The following is a 20,511-nucleotide window of genomic DNA, read 5'->3' as shown; positions in this document are numbered from 1 at the left end:
TGGACGGTTTCACTGCCGAGATCATGTCGAAAAAGAAACCCAGTGCATAAATCGTTCATTCTGAACAAAGAACAATTGAAATGACTTCAAAAAGCAACAAGCTGGCCTCTACCTTTGCAAGTAACACCAAGCAACTCAAGCCAGAAAATCTTCAGAGAAGCAAGACAAAGACACAGAAAACAAAGGGTCAATTGACCTGGCCAAGACCTGTTGCTAAGGCAACACAAGCACTACAAAACAAGAATACACAGAACTTTGCATTCTAATACATGCCAAATACTTCAACATGCACAATGATTGTCTTGGGCCCCCACCCGCCCCTCCCCATCCCATCAAGAGAGCAGCTATGTCATTTCCTCAACAAATATCTGTCCACTTCTATAGTAAAGTAAGCACAGGGTTTTCTGAGGTGCAAAGACTGTACCGTCATGGCTCTTCGAAAAAGTCCTCAGCTTGAGTTCGTAGTCTAGATGTTTTCAGTTCAATGTCCTTCAGAGAAAGTTTCCAAAGGGAAAAAAAAAAAGTCCTGTAATGCACCTTTGTCCATTAAATACACCTGATTAAATTAACGTAGAGCTCAGAACACCCTCACTCCATTTGGAGGAAAAAAAAAAAAAAAAAAAAAATTCAGGTCTGAACGGCATCTGAAAAGAGAAGGGAGAAATGCATTCAGTTTCCTTCATACGCTGAACTTGCTCTGGTCATTAGGTGAAATTACATGTACCTACAAGCTACAATGCAAAGAGACATCAGAGAACAATGAAACAATGAAATCAAACCAGCCAAAAGTATAAAAGACTAAAAGACAATACCGGTATAAAGGACTACATTTCATTTGCATGCATGCATGCATGCTTCTTGGAGGGAGATACTTACTAAATACTTTAACAAAACTGACGAGATTTCCACCCCGGCTGGGAGGCTTCAGATGCAGAAGGGTACCAACGCATCTTTAAAAAGAAAAAAAAAAAAAAAAAAAATTAATTACTCCAACTGAATTTCATTTACCAAGCAAATGTTTAAAGGGTAGGACATGTTCCTCTCTACTTAGCACTTTCACTAAAAGATTCTTCACCTGGTCAATGCATCAATCTGAAGTTACTTGAAATCAATTATGGAATGAATTAATTATCTTTGTAATGTAAAGGTCACACATGCAGGCAACATGGTAGACAAGACTGCAGCTTGTACTAAGCAAGACCCGACTGGTCAGAGCAGCAGTGCAGGTACAACCAGTTAGAATCTAAAATCTAAAATTTCTCATCCACAAGAGTGTGCGACCAAAAAAAAAAAAAAAGGTCCAGGTTGGACAGCGGAGGAAGACTGGAGGCTGGATTTCGCAAGTGGCATTGTTCAAGGCTAACCATTAACAGAATAGTGAGGACTCCACTGCAATCTCTCCATAAATATTTACATTCTGCAGGGATTTCACTCACATGCATTTATCAGAGTCATGGTAGACAGGTATGACAGGGAGGCATTGGCTTCTGACCCCAAGGTTTAAGAAGTAGGTGGGATTGTGGGCTAAGCCACTCCTATCATAATGCTTCATATGTCAATCACAGTGAGGCTGTGAAGAAAAGCTGGATTTCCACCATAAACTTGTATGGAAAATTAGACATTTTCAATTTTTAAAAAAAATTGTATCATAAGAATCCAGAGCAAATAAATATTGATTTAAACCAATTCCAAATCAACATACCAATCTAGCTCTCAAGACCAACTAGTCCTGAATTTTCCAAGAGCTGATAGTCCAAGAGCATCTAAGTATTTGTGGGGAAGAAAAAAAAATTCTCATGTCTAAACTATACTTTCTCCCGCCATGTGTGGCTCCACTGAGGTTTTGGAACCATCAAACTAACAGACTCAAAAACAAACATGTCCACTACCTACTGCATGTTTCAGTGAAAGTAGCATTTTTTTTCCCCCTTTGAATATACACAATATTAATTGGTGTAATAACTCTAGAGGTGGGGGGAGCCCATGAACAAAGGATTGATTCAGAAGGGGCTGGTGTAAAGACCCCGATGAGTCAATTTGGAATTAAATTTTCCAGAAAGAATTTGGCCACTTTTTCCTCCAAGTCCAGCTGGACTACCATTATTTCTACTGGACTGCACCGAGCTGTCAGAAGATTCTGTCAAAGACACAGAATTTTATCATTTGAGAAAGATAACCCCATGAAAGTTTGCACTGCCCCTTTGTTTACACGGATTCTCACACAAGTCTCACATGTGTAGCGACATTTTGGGGCATCGGTAACTATAAATTGCGTCCGAAAACGGAATGCTGACAGACTAGGCGACACATCCCACACTAGTTAACACTCGGTGTCCCACCTGTCAAGAGTACCACAAGAACAAAGTGACCAATTTCATCCTCATTCTCTACAGATCCATCCAAAACCCATCTATATGTCTTTACAGATCTACTCCTGTTCATCACATCACGATAACAAAACCCCTGCACAACTTACTGGAGGCAATAATTGACCGTTTATCTGCGTTGGGAGGGGGACAAGCAAATCTTCTGTTGGGCACAAAATGTTCTCGTGTAAGCCGAGCTGACAGGGGGGAGTCTGAAGGAAGGTGAGCCTTACAGGAAAGCCTTTCAGACAAGTTTATGAATCTTTCACCAGATTACAATTAATGGTCTCCCCTCCACTGCCTCATTGAGACACTGCACTTCAGCCAAGGACACTGGAGTTCTGGACAGCAAAGCTGGCAGCTTCATTCTGGGCCATCACGTCAGAGTGTTTCACCCTCTAAGCAAATACTTCACATTCCTGAGAGCTTGCTGTGCTTGGGAAATTAAGTTGTAACCACCATCACATCACCTCTCCTCCCCACACACGCACGCACACACACACACAAACACACACACACAGAGTGTAAGTATTAAGCAGTAAGCTCACACTGAAATAATGGCCAAATACACTAAACACAACACAATTTGGTGTGCCGCTACAACCAACCTAGTAGCCGCATTCACGGCAGTCCATGTGCAGCAATTCAGTTGTGCTGAAGAGGGGACTTGCAGCTGTACTTAACACTTCTTAACCAGGACTTCAAGCCTAGCGTGAAACAGGATTTAGCGTGGCACTGCCCCCCCCCCCCCCCCCCAGCACATTTCTACTGGTCGTCTGCTCTCCACAAGGTCACCAGGACTTGGCTCCGTCCGGGACAGCTTTCAGCAGTCCTCTCCTGACCTTCCTCAGACAGCATGTCCACCCAGGACCTTCACAGAAGCAACCTTCACACTTGCCTTTCTCAGGCCCAGCACCCAGAAGACACTGCTCTTCCCAGGTGTGAACCTCCAGGGACAGTTTTAAGTGTTAGGTGTGAGGGCAAGCATCTGCCTTAGGAGCAAGGGGGCTGTCTGCAAGATGGCAGCCTCCGCAGCTCAAATGTATTGGGGTAAAGGCTGGTAAAAGCTGACCTGAAGTTCAGAAACTGCTGGATGTGTCCAAGCATGCCAGCTAGTCGGCAAGGCAAAATAAGCAAACAGAAATACTGAAAACAGACTGCCAGGCCAAACATCCTGCAATTCTTGCGGAGGAGTCCGGGGGGGGAGGGGAGGGGGGGACAACAGCAACACACACACACACACACACACACACACGTGCCGAATACAGGAGGACCTCCCTAGCTGAGGGAGGACACTTGGACCAGGCACCATTGCTTGGCTGAGTCCCCTTCCCTGTAAAGCCCCCCCCCCCCTCCATCTCTGACCTTTCGGGCTCGCGAAGCAATAACGGGGTCGTTGCCGTGGCGATGGCGGACGGGGAGCCCGTGCCCGTCAGATCGATTCGCCCTGCTCTCCCAGGCCTCCTCCTGCACCGGAGCCAGTCGCTTCCGATTAACTCTTTAGAGCGAACAGCATTAAAAATTTATACCATCCAGGCATAATCGCGCAGAACTGGCTTAGGCATTTTTTTTTTTTTCCTCTGCCAGTCTTTCAGTCTGCAGCGGTGACAGCTACCTCACCATCTAGGTGCACCGCTTAGGTTCACACCTGGAATCAAAACATTGAGGAGAACAAAACAATTAACTCTAGCCAGAACCACGTGAGTTCCAGCTGGAACTGGGAACTGGGACACGCTGGTTGTTTAACCTTGTTAATCCGAGCAGGAGGCGGTCAGAGGTACACCTGAATGGGACTAAAACACTTTGGAGCTGGAACAATGTCATGCATCTAATGAGCTTCCCCGAGGTGTGAAATGCAATTTGCAATGGGGAGTGAATAAAAAAAAAACAAAAAAAAAAACGGTCGATTCTTGAAGTGACTTTTGCACCCAATGAGGATGTTTTGTACGACGCACTTCATATGAGGCAACAGCAAAGAGATTTTAGTTCCAACTTAAGGCACTGCCAGTCAGTGGCAGCCATAAACATGGAGTTCCAGGATTCCAGGAAAGCTTGCATTAAACGAATGCATTAAATGTGGGTGAGGTGATCACATTCCTAAATCAGGGGGTAGTGATTCATATCCGCGAATGCACACATGCACACATGCGCGCGCGCGCACACACACACACACACACACACACACACACACACTTCAAAGCCAAGTCACTACAAAAGGACTCATGAAACCATGAAGGAAGAAAACGTGGGGTAATTTTTAACCGGTGGAGGGGTGAGGGGCTAAACTTTATAGGTAACAGATTCAATCAGCAACAAATGCATAATCCAACCTGAAAGGCAATTAAAAACAGATTTGCCCTGTTATGATCTCTTAGCAACAATGCTACAAGCGAATGGGCGAGCCTCTCGAGGAGGAATGTTGCCTTTTCACACAGGCTGCAGAAGCGGTCGGCCTTACTCATGGCCCACACTCCTGCCATTTCCTCTCTGGTCCGGGCCAGCTCCACCACGGCTCTGATCAACAGCGGTGACACACTGTCTGACTAGTGCGAATGACTGCAACTCTATTTCAGTGCTGGGGGCGTGCGGGTGGTGGGGTGATGGGTGGCAGGTGGTGGGGGGGGGGGGGCGTTTGAGGAGGAAATAACTTAAGGTAACACACCGTTTGGTCCCTCACCTGGGCGTGTAGGGCGGCGGCGGCAGCGGCAGCAGCGGGGTAGGTGAAGGCGGGGTGGGGGAGCCCAGGGGTCAGCTCGGTGGTGTACAGTGGGTAAGGGGCCCAGGCTTCGGGAGACGCAGGAATCAGTGCGGTTCCAGCCAGGTCATCTGCAAACACACACAAACCACACAAACCCACCCCCAAACCCCCCCGCCCCCCACCCCAAAGAGAAAGAGCCCCGCAGATTTCAGTCACAACTTTTTGCCAGAGCAGAACTTTGCATGGGTAAGCACTGAGAAGAACACAGAAAAGGTAGAGAGAGTGGAGCACATTTGTGCATCTACATGAAGGACCATTCCATTTTGAACATCAAAAAAAAAAACTCATTGCCTGTTCAGAACACTTGTACTCTCCACCATGTACTCTCAAGATTTAAGCAGCACTGACGCAATGCCCAAACATCCTCCTTGGTTCATTTCAGAATGAGGAAAACACCCAGCAACTGGATTTCAAGCAGCAGTGCTCCAGAAAACTTCCATTTCATTACCAGATAAGAGATTAGCACAAAGCATGTTTGATGCTACACTTTGATAAACATCCATGATCATACACATCTACTGCTCCTACGCATCTTTGATGAATAAGTAATCGTTTCAATACTGCAGCTAATGCCCGACATTGAATGACATGACCTAAAGGGGCGGGAGGGGGGGAGAAAAACATTTCCATCTGAGCACAAATCTATCCCCTCTCAGCAAGACTAAAAGCCAACAGGATCAACCGTGTGTGGAGGGTCAGATCCTACCAAAAACTGACTACCCTTTGTGGAAATAAAAAATAAAAATTGCAAAACCAGGTCAGAAGTTTGAATCCCATCCTCCAGGATCCTCAGGAAGCAAGCAAGTGCAGAAGGCAGCAGAAGCTTAGCAGTTAGCTTCTTCCACCCTAGCCAGCTGCTCAGGTGTGTGTGTGAGTGAATGTGTGCGTGTGTGTGTTCATCAGTGGAAAAGTCTGAAAATAAAGCGAACTTAGGCCTCCTGTGGGCAGAACACATGCAAAGTGGAGGTGAATTAGTTGGGTCCGTTAATTGTATGTTTGACCTGGTTACTTGCCCAGAAAAGGGGGTTGGGGGAATTTGGAGGGGGGGGGGGGGGTTCATCTGATCTCAGTGCGGTGCGAGTGGGAAAACTAGGTGCAGCAGTACACTTACATGGGTCCCGTGCAATGAAGTGTGCTCCTAGAGCTGGGTGGATATTTGTGGGGTTCGGTGTGGCCATCAGCTTACTCTTTGCCATCTTCGTGTTGGCTTTAGCGAACTCTAAACGCAGGGTCTGAGGGTTTTCTGGGTCAAAGCGTATCCCCTGGGGAGAAACGGGACACAATGAAGGGAAGGTGGGCGGGGTCAGCCCGGCGGACCCCGCTGTGATTGGTGGCCTCACTTGTGCCCACATGCAGGTAGACATCTTTGCTTGTGAAGGGCCTGATTGGCTTGGCAGCAGTGTTCAGAAACAAAAGGAGTTAAACTTCAGGTGGATGCTTAAAATCGAGGAGAGGCACCGGGTTCCGTGAGCTGTGTTACTGGTCATCATCTTTAACACAAGGCTGGTCTACTTGATGGTTCATCATTTATTGCAACGCTTCACTATCAACATACCAGACAATCAGAAGGGGGGGGGGATAATGGTGAGAGATTAGCTACGTATACAGGATTTAAGACCTCGATTCAGAAGCAACATAACCCCCTCCTCTCATCTCCTGCCTAAGGAAGGAGGATTTAAGACTTCACCCTTCACCAACATTAGCATTAGACTTTCTACTTGACAGGAGCTGAAGATCAAGGTATCCAGTCATGGCTTAGGAATTCACCCGGGAACCTCCTGAAATTATGAGCAACATGGAGGTGGGGATGGAGGTGCCGTGGCAGACTACCAGAGCTACAGGGTTCACGTTTTTATGACCCCTGCTGTAAGGCATGACAGCTAGCTTTCAGAGATAAACACACACAAAATAATGCAAACATGTAGAAGCAGAATTCCAGTGTGGTCTCCCCCGGACAGGTTCAGGCTACTCAATAATTCAGGGGTACCTTCACATCTTGTTACTGATGGCTGGGTGCTTACATTTAATGCATTTTTTGCTGCCTCGGCGCCAGACCGGCTGTCAAAGGTAACAAACCCAACAGGCTGGAAGAGAGAGAAGAGGAGAAAGCATTCAGACAAAAGCAATCCGTTCAAGTCCACCTCGAGAAGCTGGAGGGTACAACTGGAGGGTACAGGTCTACCATCAGCAGTTAATTCTTCACAACACACACCAGGACAGTAAAATGCCTACTGCAACATTATTTGCCTTAGGTTTGGGAATTTCGGAAGAATGCACTTGCTGTTGAACAATGTCCAGGTGCAGGATGTCAGCTTGGACCTACCACCACCACCGTGTGGCACCATTGAGAAACTGGCATCATAATTAATGGCGGAACACTGTTGTTAGCATCAAGAACTCAAAGGTTCGGACTTTGTTCAACTTGAAAAACTCCCCAGATGAATGTGTGCAGAGGTTGTTAAACATATTAAAAAAAAAAAAAAAAAAAAAAAAAAAAAAACAAAAGTAAAGGAACACCTCATTCTTGGTATCTGGCAAAACATTTCCCTCACTCTCCAGCTATCAGAATGAATGCCAATCGCCACTCTGCCACCCCTGCGTGGCAGGCGCACTACACCTGTTGGAAAACCTGCGGCCAGGAGAGCAGCCAGCCGGATATCCTGCATTAATCTAACGTACGCGCGGCTCAACCTGGGGTAACAACAAAGACAAAATTTCTGGAATGTTAGATACATGCAGCAAGGTCACCCAGCGCTGACAGCAAGGCTAAACCCAAAACGGTAAGACTGGACACAGATGCGCACACACAGACATAACACAGCCTTGAAATACTCAAGGCCTGAGGAGGGCTCTCGGCCTCTCTGACCCACACAAACGCTGCCCCCCCCACCCTCCCAAAAAAAAAAAAAAAGCATAGAGTTTACGTGTCGCACTTGGCCACTTCATGAGTAACAACAGACAATGTCTCACCTGCTTTGATGTCAACTTAATCAGTGAACCTTCATAACCCTGTGAAAAAGGAAAATAAATCCAATTAAGAGTAATGCGGTCACATGTACTCAGCCAGAGAGGAATTCTCCTCCCCTCTCTCTCTGTCTCTCTCTCTGGACTAAGAGAGAGAGAGACAAAGAGACAATCGTGCAAACACGGCTCTTTTGGGAGAGAGGTGCACTCCTCTGTGCTGGCATATGCTTGAGCGGAGACGGACAAGGGGCCGGCCTTTAGCCCCGCCCACCCACTGTGTTCAGTGTTGAAACAGGGACTTGGCAGGTGACTCACAGATTCAAGTTTTTTTTTTTTTTTTTTTTTTTTTTTTACCCACCTGTAAAGCAGCATTTAAATTACAACACAGCTCCATAAACAAAATGTACAGTGCACCACTTTAAACCCATAAGACTTAATGCAGTTCATTTGCAGATCAGCAAAAGTTGAACTACTGCCTCATGGAAAAATCTTTGCCTGGAATTTAGTATGAGGAATTTATTCTTGGTAGCATATGTGGCTTGGGCTGATGCCAAGACACATCAAGACTGTAGACATGCATGCATGTTTTCCCCCACAAATTAATACACAAAACCTTGACTGTAATATAGCAGTGGCCGCCTATAAAGACCTGTAGTTGTACCGCCATGCCTGGAACTGTGAAGAGACAGTAATCAAAACAATGAATATTCGTGTATGAGCAGACTGACAGTATAGTTGACCTAATGAAAAACGTACAATATGGCCTGAAGCCAAGATATTCTCATTTCACAAGGCAGGGAGGTGGGTGGCATGCCCAATACAGAAGCAGGTCGTTCTGCTGCAAAGCCCGAGAATGGCTGCTATGGGTCGGGAGTGCCACTTCTAGCTCTAATATGAAGGATCAAGCCATAATTAGCAAACACACTAAAATATGGTGGTGGAAACTGGAGAGTTCTAATGTAAGCCTAAGGTGAGCCTTAGATCACTTCAGAGCCCCCCCCCCCCCCCTCCTCCTCTTCCTATGGCCTGGTGCTGCCATCTATTTGCACATTCCAGTGTTCCTTTTGCAAAGAAAGGGCTTTCAGTTTGTTTGCTGTGCGACAGAGTGGGGGGGGGGGGGGGGAATCTGGGGCTACGGACACTGCCACATCTTATTCTCTGATCTCTGAACATACCAAGGAACATGGACAAGGTTTCTCTGGCCTTACCTTGAAGGGTCTGAACAGCAGGTAGAGTTCACGGGGTTTGATGTCAATCGGTAGGCCACTAACAAAGAGTGTGCGCACCTAGAAAAAAACAGACACGTGGAATAACGTTAACCAAATTTTGCCTGTCACACAAAATTCACCAACACTGAATGAATGGCAAACAGTCTTGAGAAACGTGGAACACTGCCACCTGGCTCAGTGGAACAAGGGTGTGCCCACAAATCATTGTGTGGCATGTGGTATAATACAAAATTTCTCAAAAGTAAACAGTATGGATAGATTTGGTTAATACATGCAGAAGTTTCCTATGGGAAATGTTCAGACTCAAATATGACTTTTAAATCTACTGTAATACATGTCTTACAAAACCTCAATGGAGAAGGTACAAGAGCCAGCATACTGTCCAAAACAGCACAGCCTGACAATGTAGTGTGGAAAAAGGAGAATGATATACACTACTTCTTTTACAGAAATACGGATGCACTGTATACTCAAACTGAAAAGGTGTTTTGAAGGCAAATTCTAAAACGGTTTGGCATCGCAGCTGAATTCCACACAGATCCTAACACAAAAAAATGCGTTGCTTTTCAAAACAAGCAGAGGTTAAAAAAAGCAGTATTCGGTTCTCTGATAGCAGCCAACTTTTATAAACTCAGCAGCTGTAGCAACTGTTTACACTTCTTCAAACAAGGTCTGCGCCAGCACTACGGGAATGAAGACAATGTCTTTCTGACATGGCCTTCTATGGAGCAGGCTGCACACAGCTTTTTCCGTTTGCCGCTTTAAAGGCTTTGAAGAAACATTTAGAAACGTCAGTACAAAAGACCCATAATGCACAGGTATTCACAAGACCTCCAGTTCATCTACAAACGAAACAGCTGCCAGATCAGGAACAAGTTATCCCTGCGATTCCAGAGGCAGTCATGGCCTGCAAAACACTTTCTGCTCAAATTATCCAAGCCTTTCAGGAGAGATGCCACAAAAACTGAAATGTGCCCTACATGCTCTGTAGATGCAGGATTAAACCAGACCGAACTGGGCAAACTCAGCATAACGTGCAACCTGGTTAAACAAGCGGCCCCACAAAAGCAGACAATTTCCATGCGCAGACTAATGATATTGAGATTTCTTCAAAAAATGTTTGCATCGTCAAACTAGACATATAACATAGGCCGTACATTTGCTTCTTGCTGCTGGTGCAGCATTGTGATAGACTTCCTGAACACCCCCAGTATAGCTCAATCCTAAATGCACTGGAAGGAGCCGACTGTACAGTAACAGTAGTACACTGACAAAGTTACCACATGTGGAACATTCCTCCCCTCCCGTTACCCCCTTCTGGGGCAAAGGGAGAGGGTGGTGGTGGTGGAAATGGGGCAGTTAATGAGCCTCCATGATGCAATGGAGTGAAGGGGTAAGGGGTACTGTACCTCCCCCCCCCCCCCCCCCCCCCCCCCCCCCCCAAAAAAAAAAAAAAAAAAAAAAAAAAAACAACAACTTCAAGGCAGACATTATCCTGAGCAGTTAGCAAAAGAGGTAATGGAACGTCCAACAATGACCAATCGTTTAAGGTCACTACAAAGGTCCAGCCACGTTTTCCCCAAACGTGGCCTGGTGATGACCAAACCGAAATTAAAGCTTCAAGCTTCCCCTTTCCATGCATGTAATATTTCCACCAATACTCCACTCAGGAAATTACTCATCACTTCCTCCATTTCACAAATCTTGAGTCTACTATTCCTGGGCAACCCAAAGCACATAGCTCATTCTTTCACACAGTGATAAGGGCAATGGAGTGAAAGGAAAGAAAGAAAAAAAAAAAAAGCCTAGGCTTTCCCCTAAAAACAGGCAATTCAAGACATTCAGTTCAAACCCGCATCACCATTTAAACACAAATTTCCATAAAAAGCCAATGCCTAAGCCAAACTGCTGCATTCAAATATATCAGTGATGTGACTAATATGGAGTTAGCCTTACTCAGGATACAGACCTGTATTTGGGAGGATTGCACTGGCTGCTGCATAAAGGTCATTGGTAATCCAGTTGTAATGACACAAATATGCAGCTATGCACAAGCTATACTGGCAAAGGTGCTTATGAGCAAAAGTGTCTCAAAGAAAGCGCTGGTCTGTTTGTTGTCTGCACCAGATGAATAGATCCTTGAATTTAAAAAACACGCAGAAAAATTAAGCAGCTTAAAGAAAAAAAAAAAAGGAATCTTTGGCATCTAAATTGGGGTTTGTATTTTGGGGAGCAACACCAAACACCTGGATCATAATCAGGCATGAGTAAGTAACAAATGGTTAGAGTTTCCCATGAAAATGTGCATCCTGTTCAAATGTTCAGGCTTTCATACTAACAAATAAACAGTGTTGAAGTTCTCAGATTGCAGGGGAAGTGGCCTGTGTTCAAGGTGGTGCACCGCATGGACCAATCACAACCCCCCAGTGCAAGCTAGCATGCATATTAGCAGTGTTCCCAAGATTGAGATTCTCCTCACCATCTGTGGTGCAACAGAAGATGGAAGAAAATACAATATGACATAACAGGAAAAAAGGAAAACCACAGAATTCCATTCTCAACCAAGTTCACAATCCTGCTCATTTTGCATGAATGGGGGTCAGGTACAGCATCGACAGCAGCCTTCTCAACACTGCAGATCAGCTGCTGAAATCAGTGCCTAAAATTTTTTTTTTTTTTTTTTTTTTTTTTTTTTTAACTTGAATAAAACCAGTTGAGATTCATTGCTCCATAATTTCAGGGGGAAATCTAGGCTCAGTTTAAATTCACAAAATAATCTGAAGTGAAATGTTACAAACAGCAAAGTTTCCAATTACACTCCCCTCCCTTCCCACCACCAACAATAAAATCATTTCTTAGGACAGCATGATGTTAAAATGTTAGTTAAAATGTTAGTTCCCCATTCTGTTTGAATGCCCCCGTAATCATTTAATGCAACAAGCATGGGCTTTTAAATCTGGTTTTTAAGACTAATTTTACAGCATCATATGACTTTTATTGGTCTGTTAATTCCTGATTGCTTAAGCCATTTCTGGTTCTCTGTTCTGGTTCAAAAACATGTATATAGTAATCTGGACCTATTTTTACTCATTTGGTGCTGACACTGCAAGACAGGTTCTATAGTATAGAATAAAATCTATAATGCACCAAGATTAGCCTTTATGAAATATACAGGATTCCCCCGAGTGAGTTTCAATCAAGCACACAAATGACACTATGTACAATGTGCATGGGTATGTACAGGACATTAAATTTTAAATGACCTAGCTAGCTAATCAGCAATGTTGTGTGAGCAGACTTCGCAAAGCTAGCAATAGCAACCTGCACAGTGGGCGAGAAAAAAAAAAAAAAAAGTGGTTTAAATATCAGTTGGATTGTAGCTACTGACAAAGAATAGTCAGGCACACACCATAGCTGGCAAATTAGCTACTGTTGCATGTCACTAAAAAAAAATCAATGCAGGATTTCAAAGCCCCAGCAACATAGCAAGGACATTAAAAAAAAAAAAAAAAAAGGTAGACAGATGTGTGCACACCTGAGACCTCCTGACAATTCTTCTGGAGGGTGGATGAATAGTTTTTGCCAGAGTAAAATTCAATGTTTAATCAATCTGTCTCTGTCCTTGCAACATTTATGACATCAGCGCTCCAGTGAAACTGTGAACCAGACCAGAGAATGAATGCAAGAACTCCACACTATGACAAATATGGCCACCAGCTAAACTGTAAAAACAGTGTAAACAAACAGAAATTGCATCACAAACTTACTTGGACACCAGCCTGGCTCCTACATGCACCAATATGGAGATCAAAGCACAACACTACAAACACTAATACAGGTTTCTCTTACGGTGTTGAAAGTTTTACACAACTGCAGCATCCTGTGTTGAATTAAAATATATTTCAAAAAATTAGAAAAGAGAAAAGTGGGCTCAATGGTTCCAGAACCTCATCCCTTTGATACTTCTGTAACATTTTTACTTGACTCGGTAAGTGGAAAATGCAGCCTCAAATGTTGGGCTCGAGCATTTTTTCGTGCTGGCATTAATCTGAGAGCATTCTGCAGGATTAATCCGGGGGCCTCCTCTGTCAGGCCATAAACCACCACCATATCTTTCTCAGATGGAGAACAGGTGAATACCAAGAATACTCGTTTGACACCAAATGTCCCTTGACCCGCATGTACAGCAAACACAGAAAGCCAAAACAAAAGCCAGAAATCCAAGACATTTCTTACATTACATTATGTCATGTCATTTAGTAGACGCTCTTACCCAGAGTGACTTCCAAATAAATCATTGGAGGTAGAAGTTTGTGAGGTAGAAATTTTAGTCCATGGCTGATGTGACTGACCCCTTACCGCCATGTCACTTAGGTCAGACTGCGTTTCCAATAGTAACACCAAGTAGGGCGCTTTCCATTATAAAATCTAATGCACAATTCAGAGCAAAGTGAAGTAATATTGTGCAATGGGCTCCGCCTAAAAACCACTAAGTGGGAGGAGAGGGTGCTGCTGATTAATTATGAAAGACAAAATTAATACACAAATCATGCCGCAGTTTCTTTTTATTCCTGAATTACTAATACAACTTACCATAACTACTTATTACTATAATTCTGTTTTATCATAAGTGGTGCACACAGCTACACAACAAGACTAGAGAAACCAGTGAAGTTATATTTATACTTGCAAAGTACAGCAAATCCCAAAAGATGACCATTGCATCAACAAAGACAGGAAATTAGATTAAGGAGGTTTTGTTGCTTTTAATTCCAAAAAAAGTGCTAAGTCAGACTGCTGTGAAACCATGGCAGTCATTTTAAAATCAGTTTGTGAAGTGTGTAAGGATGCAACATAGAAGCATGGAAAGAGAGGGTATAACTATCAGGGCAGACTTTTGCAGACTGCAGACTTAAAACCACATATAGTCAGCCTGAAGCACCACATCCACAGCCAGAGAAGTCCAAGTTCAAATCCTTGAAAAGCTCTCCAAATACCCAGCATAAGATGAGCACGAGCACCCCCAAAAATACACAATTCCTTACAAGGGGCTTGTGCGCAGTAATCCTGTTCTAGCCGGAGACTGTAATGAGAGAGCATTACCCTCATAGCCATTCACAACTTTGCTACGCTGTGCACCACCGTTCACATTTTCAGCAACCTATAAAAGAGGGGGGAGAGGGGGGGGGGGGGGGGGGGGGGGGGGGGGGGGGGGGAACAAACATTATGCCCAATGCCTTTAAAAATCAGAACAATTTTAGCACTGTTACAATTAGCACTGTTGTCAAATGTTAACATTCAAAAAGACAATGGGTCCATACAGTGCCAGGCCTTTCTATGCTCACCTAATGAGTGCTCCTAAAATTATGTATAACACCAGCCCCGTCAGAGTGCTCATTGAGCGGGGAGGGTGAGCGGGGAGGGTGAGGGGGGGGTTGAGATAGGGGGCCTGGGCCCTGACTAAAAACTTCTTTCATCAAACGAGCCAAAACAAATTAAGACAATGAATGCCACGGCAACGCAGCAGTACTGCTTCTCACAGCCCTCCTCCTCCCCCCCCCGCCGTGCCTCTGCAATGAGGTCATCAGGTTTGAGACCACCCCAAATTCTCTCGCAGACAGAGCTGGGCACAAGCTTCGCTAACCACACACTTCATACCCAACGCCAGTGCACTGTTACTACACTTCAGAAACGGTTGCAAAACAAAAAAAAGTGATCCAAGCTTTTAGAGGTAATACTATCAAAACCTGCTTTCTGTGACAGCACCCGAGCTTTTAAAAAGCAGCGCCTTGCTTCAGAAGGATTAGTCTTTGGGTCTGTTATTTGGGGTTAACTCCATTCAAGGTGCAGAACTGGCGAGAGGACACCTATGCTGTTAGAACAAGTTGGGCACAATCCGGTTCTGCTGCTGCCGCCGTGGTCGCCACTGAACTGAAGGGCCTTTTTCTGAATATTGTGGAGTGCTCTAAAATTTGTGTACAAACTCAGCAGCCAAAAGCAGATTCAACATGAAAACACCACACTTGTCCATTAGATGCCCCCCCCCGACCCACCCTCACAGAAGTAAACAAGCGGAGAAAGCTTCCATTAGACTGCTCTCAGTGGGAGGTTCTTCAGCACAATGAGCTGTCTGTGGGCCATCGGTGAACAACGGATCACGGCGCAAAAAGCCCAGACTCCCATTGGCCCAGTGCAAGTACACCCAGTACCACTTCGGTCTCTCTGAACCCCCCCCCCCCCCCCCCATACACCTGTCTCGGTCTCAAGCCTCCGTCTCACTTCAGAGACCCGAGTCTGGGAAAAGCGAAGTAATCTGGAGCACAGGACGTTGAAAGAGGATGAGCCACTACAGTTAAGATAGTAGGTAGCTCCTGCCTGAGAGAGAGACATGCATCTCCATTATTGGTGGTTGGGGGTGGTGGGATGGGGGGGGGGCAGCCTGCCGCAAACAGAGCGTAGGCGGGGGGGGGTTCGGGGGGGAGTGGAGGTGGCAACGAGTTCAATGGCATGACACAGGTTTTGGAAGGGCACGCAGGCTGCAAGAAAGAGCCAACTGTAAAGCTAACTGTACCAACACAAAAGGGACAGGTGGAGTGTTAGGGTGACCAGTCAGGCGAAACCGTCCTGGATGATTTGGGGAGGTCAAAAGGCACTGACAGGAAGGCCAGCCTGGAGGATACGGCAACTGTACGAGTGGGGACAGCTCCAGGGCTCGAGCCAGTAGCTGGCGCAGGGGTGGTGGTCATAAACCGGTAACAAAAAGAACCCTGGATTCTCACCCTGTCATTATGGACAGCAGTGTGACATTGGTAAGGAGCAGGGCTGCATGTCAAACATCCTTACACTGCTCATCCTCACCTTGGATGAGCAGTGTAAGTAGTGAGAACTTAGTGACAACTGCAAACATTATGGGAATATAGCATGTAGATTTATAGTCTGGCATTGTGCATTAAAAACACAAACACTGATTCTGTGCACCAATACAATGGATTTAAACTTTACCAGTACAGATCAGCATAAACAGTATCCATGGCAACATGTAAAAAAAAAAAAATGTTTCTTTGGCTATTTTAGATCAATGATGCTAAATTTCAAGTTTCAATTCAAGTTTATTTTGCATTTTTACAATTCAGATTGTCAAAGCACTTTACAAGTAACAGAGTCCATTTTCAGAGGGAATTAATCAGGAAAAAAAAACCCCCCACGATAATTGGGAAAACTGAATTTTTTGCCAGCCCCGAGGAAAGCCAGTCGAGAGACTCCCGGAAAATTGTGGAAATGCTAACACAGGGATAAACATTAAAGTCATTAGTTAAATGCTTTCATGCTTTTGCAGACACACACAAGTGCACACCAAGATTAGGACTGACATCACCATAATGAACAATGTGACAGTTAGTCCAGAGATACTGACTGCAAATTGGGGACAACATGCGTTTAAATGGCAAATGAACTGTCCTCTGACCCTAAGGGTCCGGGGGTTCAAATCAGGAGTTTCCCCATAACAAAACACAGATGTGACAGGTTACACAATATTTGGATTTGTTTTGCTATGCAAATCCATTTTTACATTTTACATCCATTTAATTACATTTTTATACATTTTTACTGGAATTACATTTTTATACATTTCTACTGGAACTATTACCACCTCACTTGTTTTTTTGCAGGTGGCAACATGTTGACCACTTAAATATATAAACTTAACAGCCTGCCAGAAACATGCACCCCTAAACATGGTCACATAAAATGCACCCCTATACTCATTACAGGAGCCTGGAATCCACTGTGCACCAAAGCCTATGGGCTTAAATCGTATGGGGTCAGCAATGTATTACAAATCAGCAACATGCATATAAAGACAGTGAGGAAATTCTAGAGCAAGATTTTCGATGTATAGATGATTGTACTTCATACACTACATGTGAATATACATGCAAATAAGGACATACTGACCAATATTTTTCAATTTTATTTATATTTTGCATACATACAGAGGCTTCACTCTTGGCACAGTAGCGAACAGATACTAGACTCTAAAATGGGAAGATTGAGGTGGTTTAAAAAAACGTAAAAACGGTTAATATGGAAAATCACATCTACATGCATCTTATTTCAGTGCAACTCATGAGGCAGTCATAATTGTAAGTCTACAGGACTGCAGGAAATCGACACACAGCGTTTGCAAATTTGATCCTAGGAGGATTTTTGAGCACGTTAACCTTTCTGAATGTTACATTTTTGCTCCCTGGCAGTCTGAGAGGACACAATTTAAGGACCACTGATTGTCCGGTATGGAATTTTCTGATACTGGCCGTTTGGTTGCATGCAGCCCAGAACACTGGAAATCAGTGCCCTACAAATTAATGGAGAATGTAACCTTGACAGACGTTCATTGAGAAATCCCAAACAGATCAGCCGGGAACAAATCCAGAAAGGTTAGAAGGGTTGAAAACACTCAAATGCTCAGACCTGTGATGGAAGTTTAAGATACTTAAACCAATCTTAAAAATCTTAATCTCCCAGTCCCCTCACACAACATGCAGTGACTGTTGCCAAAGTGAAAACCCTCTGTCCAAACTGTAGGATTTTCATCATTGTCTCCCTCTTACATTTTCCCTCTCCATCCCAAAGCATGCTAGAGTGCAGAAGCCAAGTCTAAGCCAAAAATATTATACCAATAAATACTTAAACTCTTAGAAAGGAGTGACAGTCAGAACAGCAGAGTGCCTTGGATTGTTAGAGTTAACTGTTACCCTAATCAAGCATTTGGGTCAATGCCAACTTTATACCAACTGATAACAAACCATTAGCCAGCTCACATACTAAAGCCTCTACACAGCTACACCCATTCTGAGAGGGAATTTCAGTTTTGCCAGGCACCGAGAGCTCAGAGCCAGGGACTTCATTTCTAGTGGGGCAGGGAATGAACTTTAATCTGCCCTTTCAAAGACCATCCTAAACAGCCAGTATCCAACACGGCAGCTGACCAGAGGTTTAGCCCTTTTTCCCCGCTCTCAGTTCTCAGCTGGAGATGCTGACCCATGCTGCTACCTGGAGGCAGCACTGCACACGCTCAGAAAGCCATCCATTTAAAGCCCAGGGAACAAAAACCAAGCCAGCTTCGATACATTGAGAATTCAGCAGGATCAGAGCTTGTAAAACACAAGCAACTATTGCATACCTGTTGTATGCCTGATGATTTTAAATGTTCATTCACTGAACTGTGTCCCAGCATCCATAAACTTATGCAGCTGGTGACCATTCTAACTTTTACAATGTATATTTCCCGTGTTGCACTTCATACCAGATCATATAGCGCTAAAGTTGCTGTGCTGCAATTCAACAGGGTATGTCATGCACAAAACTATAAAATACGGACTATCTGTGACTGATAAAGCCCACGTTACCAAGACATGGGGCAATGCAAGGTTTTAAAAATGAGACCTCCTTGAAAAGCATCACGCCGAAGAGATACACTGATTTATACTTTTACAAACCCGGACTAATTAAAACATTCAACTCCCATAGTGTGACACGGTCACCGTAGATTAAAACTGTTAGCTGAACAATGTTCTACACCATTTCACATCTGACTTTACCAAGAACTGAGACACAGACATACAAATGCACGTCCATAAACTTGATTAAGGCTGGAGCGACAACTAAAATTGAGAGGAAATTGACGTCAATAGCATAAAGTATTATTAAAATTAATTGTCTTAAATACATTTTGGAAAGCGTCATCTGTACTCCCACACAAAAAATAAACGAAAAAATAACACTCGATTACTTGCACGTTTGAAACATTCCGTAATGTTCGAATCCTCGGCGCAAATTGTGCGTCACACCGGAAACCTCGCCAAATCAAAATCAAGTACAACAGAACCTTGCAGCTGTGACAGGTAAAAACGTTAACATTTCCTGTCCATTTCGACTAAAACGATATGAATTACTGACGTTTTAAGACACCTAGGAATAAGTCATTACCATCCACATTTTATCACTCCAAAACGGGATACATGTCGCTGAAATCACACAGAAGTGATCCGTTCCGATTATTAGCTGAGCGCGCATCGTTTTTTTCTTCCCCCAAGTTCGATGAGTCTTAAAGTTTTCGGCTTCCAACCTGGTAAGGACTTCATGACCTTACCCATTACTGTTACACTGTTGTTGGCTTTACTAAGAAATGACATTATCCCCCAAGCATGCGCTTTCTACTGAGTTTAACATTACAAACTTCGAGGACCGGAGGTCGACTTTTTGGCATTTAAATTAACAGCTCCTGTACTGCCCACAAACATGTTTCTGAAGGAAGACATGTAAAAGTGATAAAACATTCCCCAAAGTGTAACAGAAAATGCATCAGTTAAACCTCTTAAGTTTTTATGGGGAATTGCCAAGTTAGCTAGCATGTCCTCTGCCCACAAACCTGAACAAATTGATCAGCTGCCGTTCCTACGACCAAAACAAACTTTTGTTTGACGAAACAATGCAAGAGATTGTTCCTTACCTCCTCTTCCATAGACACGTTGTTGTTCGGCTCAGAATCAGATTTGAGACTCATTGTGGAACTTTAACGCCTCTTTGTACGAGAAAAAAAAAGAAAGTAGGCTTTCCTCGTCGGTGGTTTGGGTAGACTTTCCCTGAAATGCGTTAAAGTTGCAGGAGGAATTCTTGGTGCCGTTTTCGTGTGACTTCAGTATATGGTGCTAGAGTGAAGCCGTGCTTTGCCGAAGTATCCAAGGAGGAAAAAGAAATAGGAAAAAAACTAAAGGTGACTTGGTGGCTAGGTGCACTGTGAAGGTGTGAGAAGGGAAAAATAAGAGCTTGCTCCTCCTTGCTCACATCAAGCCTGATTGGGTACAAATTCAATTAAGAAAGAAAAAGTGAGAACTAGCTAAAATTTAAAGGGGAGGGGGGACTACGCCGAGGTCGGTCCTCTTCTGCTCTCTAATTTGATGATCAATTATATTACAAGCCAAAGAGAGTGGCATTCATTTCTGAGATGGGTCTCAGCTGGGAGAAAGCCCTGCCCCTTCACTACCGCATCACCGTCTCTATGGGAAACCTCTGGGCCAATCGAAAATATTTTCCAAACTTTACCCTTTTTTATTGTAGCTTCACTTTGTTTTGCCACTCTGTTAAATTATGTGCGCTCACAGGTTGGATTATTTTATTGCTATTTCTTCTG

At 44.1% G+C, this 20,511-nt stretch overlaps 1 protein-coding gene across 2 annotated transcripts; it reads right to left on the bottom strand.

Moving 5' to 3' along the window:
* Positions 1 to 311: 311 nt before the first annotated feature.
* Positions 312 to 20,289, bottom strand: rbpms2a (RNA binding protein, mRNA processing factor 2a). Of its 2 annotated transcripts, none has more exons than XM_036535847.1 (8): positions 19,831 to 20,289; positions 9,297 to 9,374; positions 8,095 to 8,133; positions 7,146 to 7,208; positions 6,236 to 6,386; positions 5,029 to 5,192; positions 877 to 950; positions 312 to 644 (listed from the first exon to the last, which is right to left on the bottom strand). In XM_036535847.1, the coding sequence occupies exons 1-7, from the start codon at positions 19,882 to 19,884 to the stop codon at positions 885 to 887; spliced, it is 615 nt and encodes a 204-aa protein (XP_036391740.1). In that variant the 5' UTR covers positions 19,885 to 20,289; the 3' UTR covers positions 312 to 644; positions 877 to 884. The 2 variants fall into 2 exon arrangements, with proteins under 2 accessions (XP_036391740.1, XP_036391741.1); XM_036535848.1 differs by having other exon boundaries at positions 5,044 to 5,192.
* Positions 20,290 to 20,511: the final 222 nt, after the last annotated feature.

Source organism: Megalops cyprinoides, chromosome 8, assembly GCF_013368585.1.
Source record: "Megalops cyprinoides isolate fMegCyp1 chromosome 8, fMegCyp1.pri, whole genome shotgun sequence".
In the NCBI taxonomy this organism is placed as follows: domain Eukaryota; kingdom Metazoa; phylum Chordata; class Actinopteri; order Elopiformes; family Megalopidae; genus Megalops; species Megalops cyprinoides.
Note: the sequence above shows the minus strand (reverse complement) of the source record. Positions and strands in the feature narration are given on the sequence as shown.

Coding starts and splice junctions, on each gene's coding strand:
- rbpms2a (XM_036535847.1), bottom strand. CDS start 19,884: ATGAGTCTCAAATCTGATTCTGAGCCGAACAACAACGTGTCTATGGAA. Junction 9,375..19,830: donor ACGTGTCTATGGAAGAGGAG/GTAAGGAACAAT, acceptor GTTTTTTTCTAG/GTGCGCACACTCTTTGTTAG. Junction 6,387..7,145: donor CAGCAAAAAATGCATTAAAT/GTAAGCACCCAG, acceptor GTTTCTCCCCAG/GGGATACGCTTTGACCCAGA.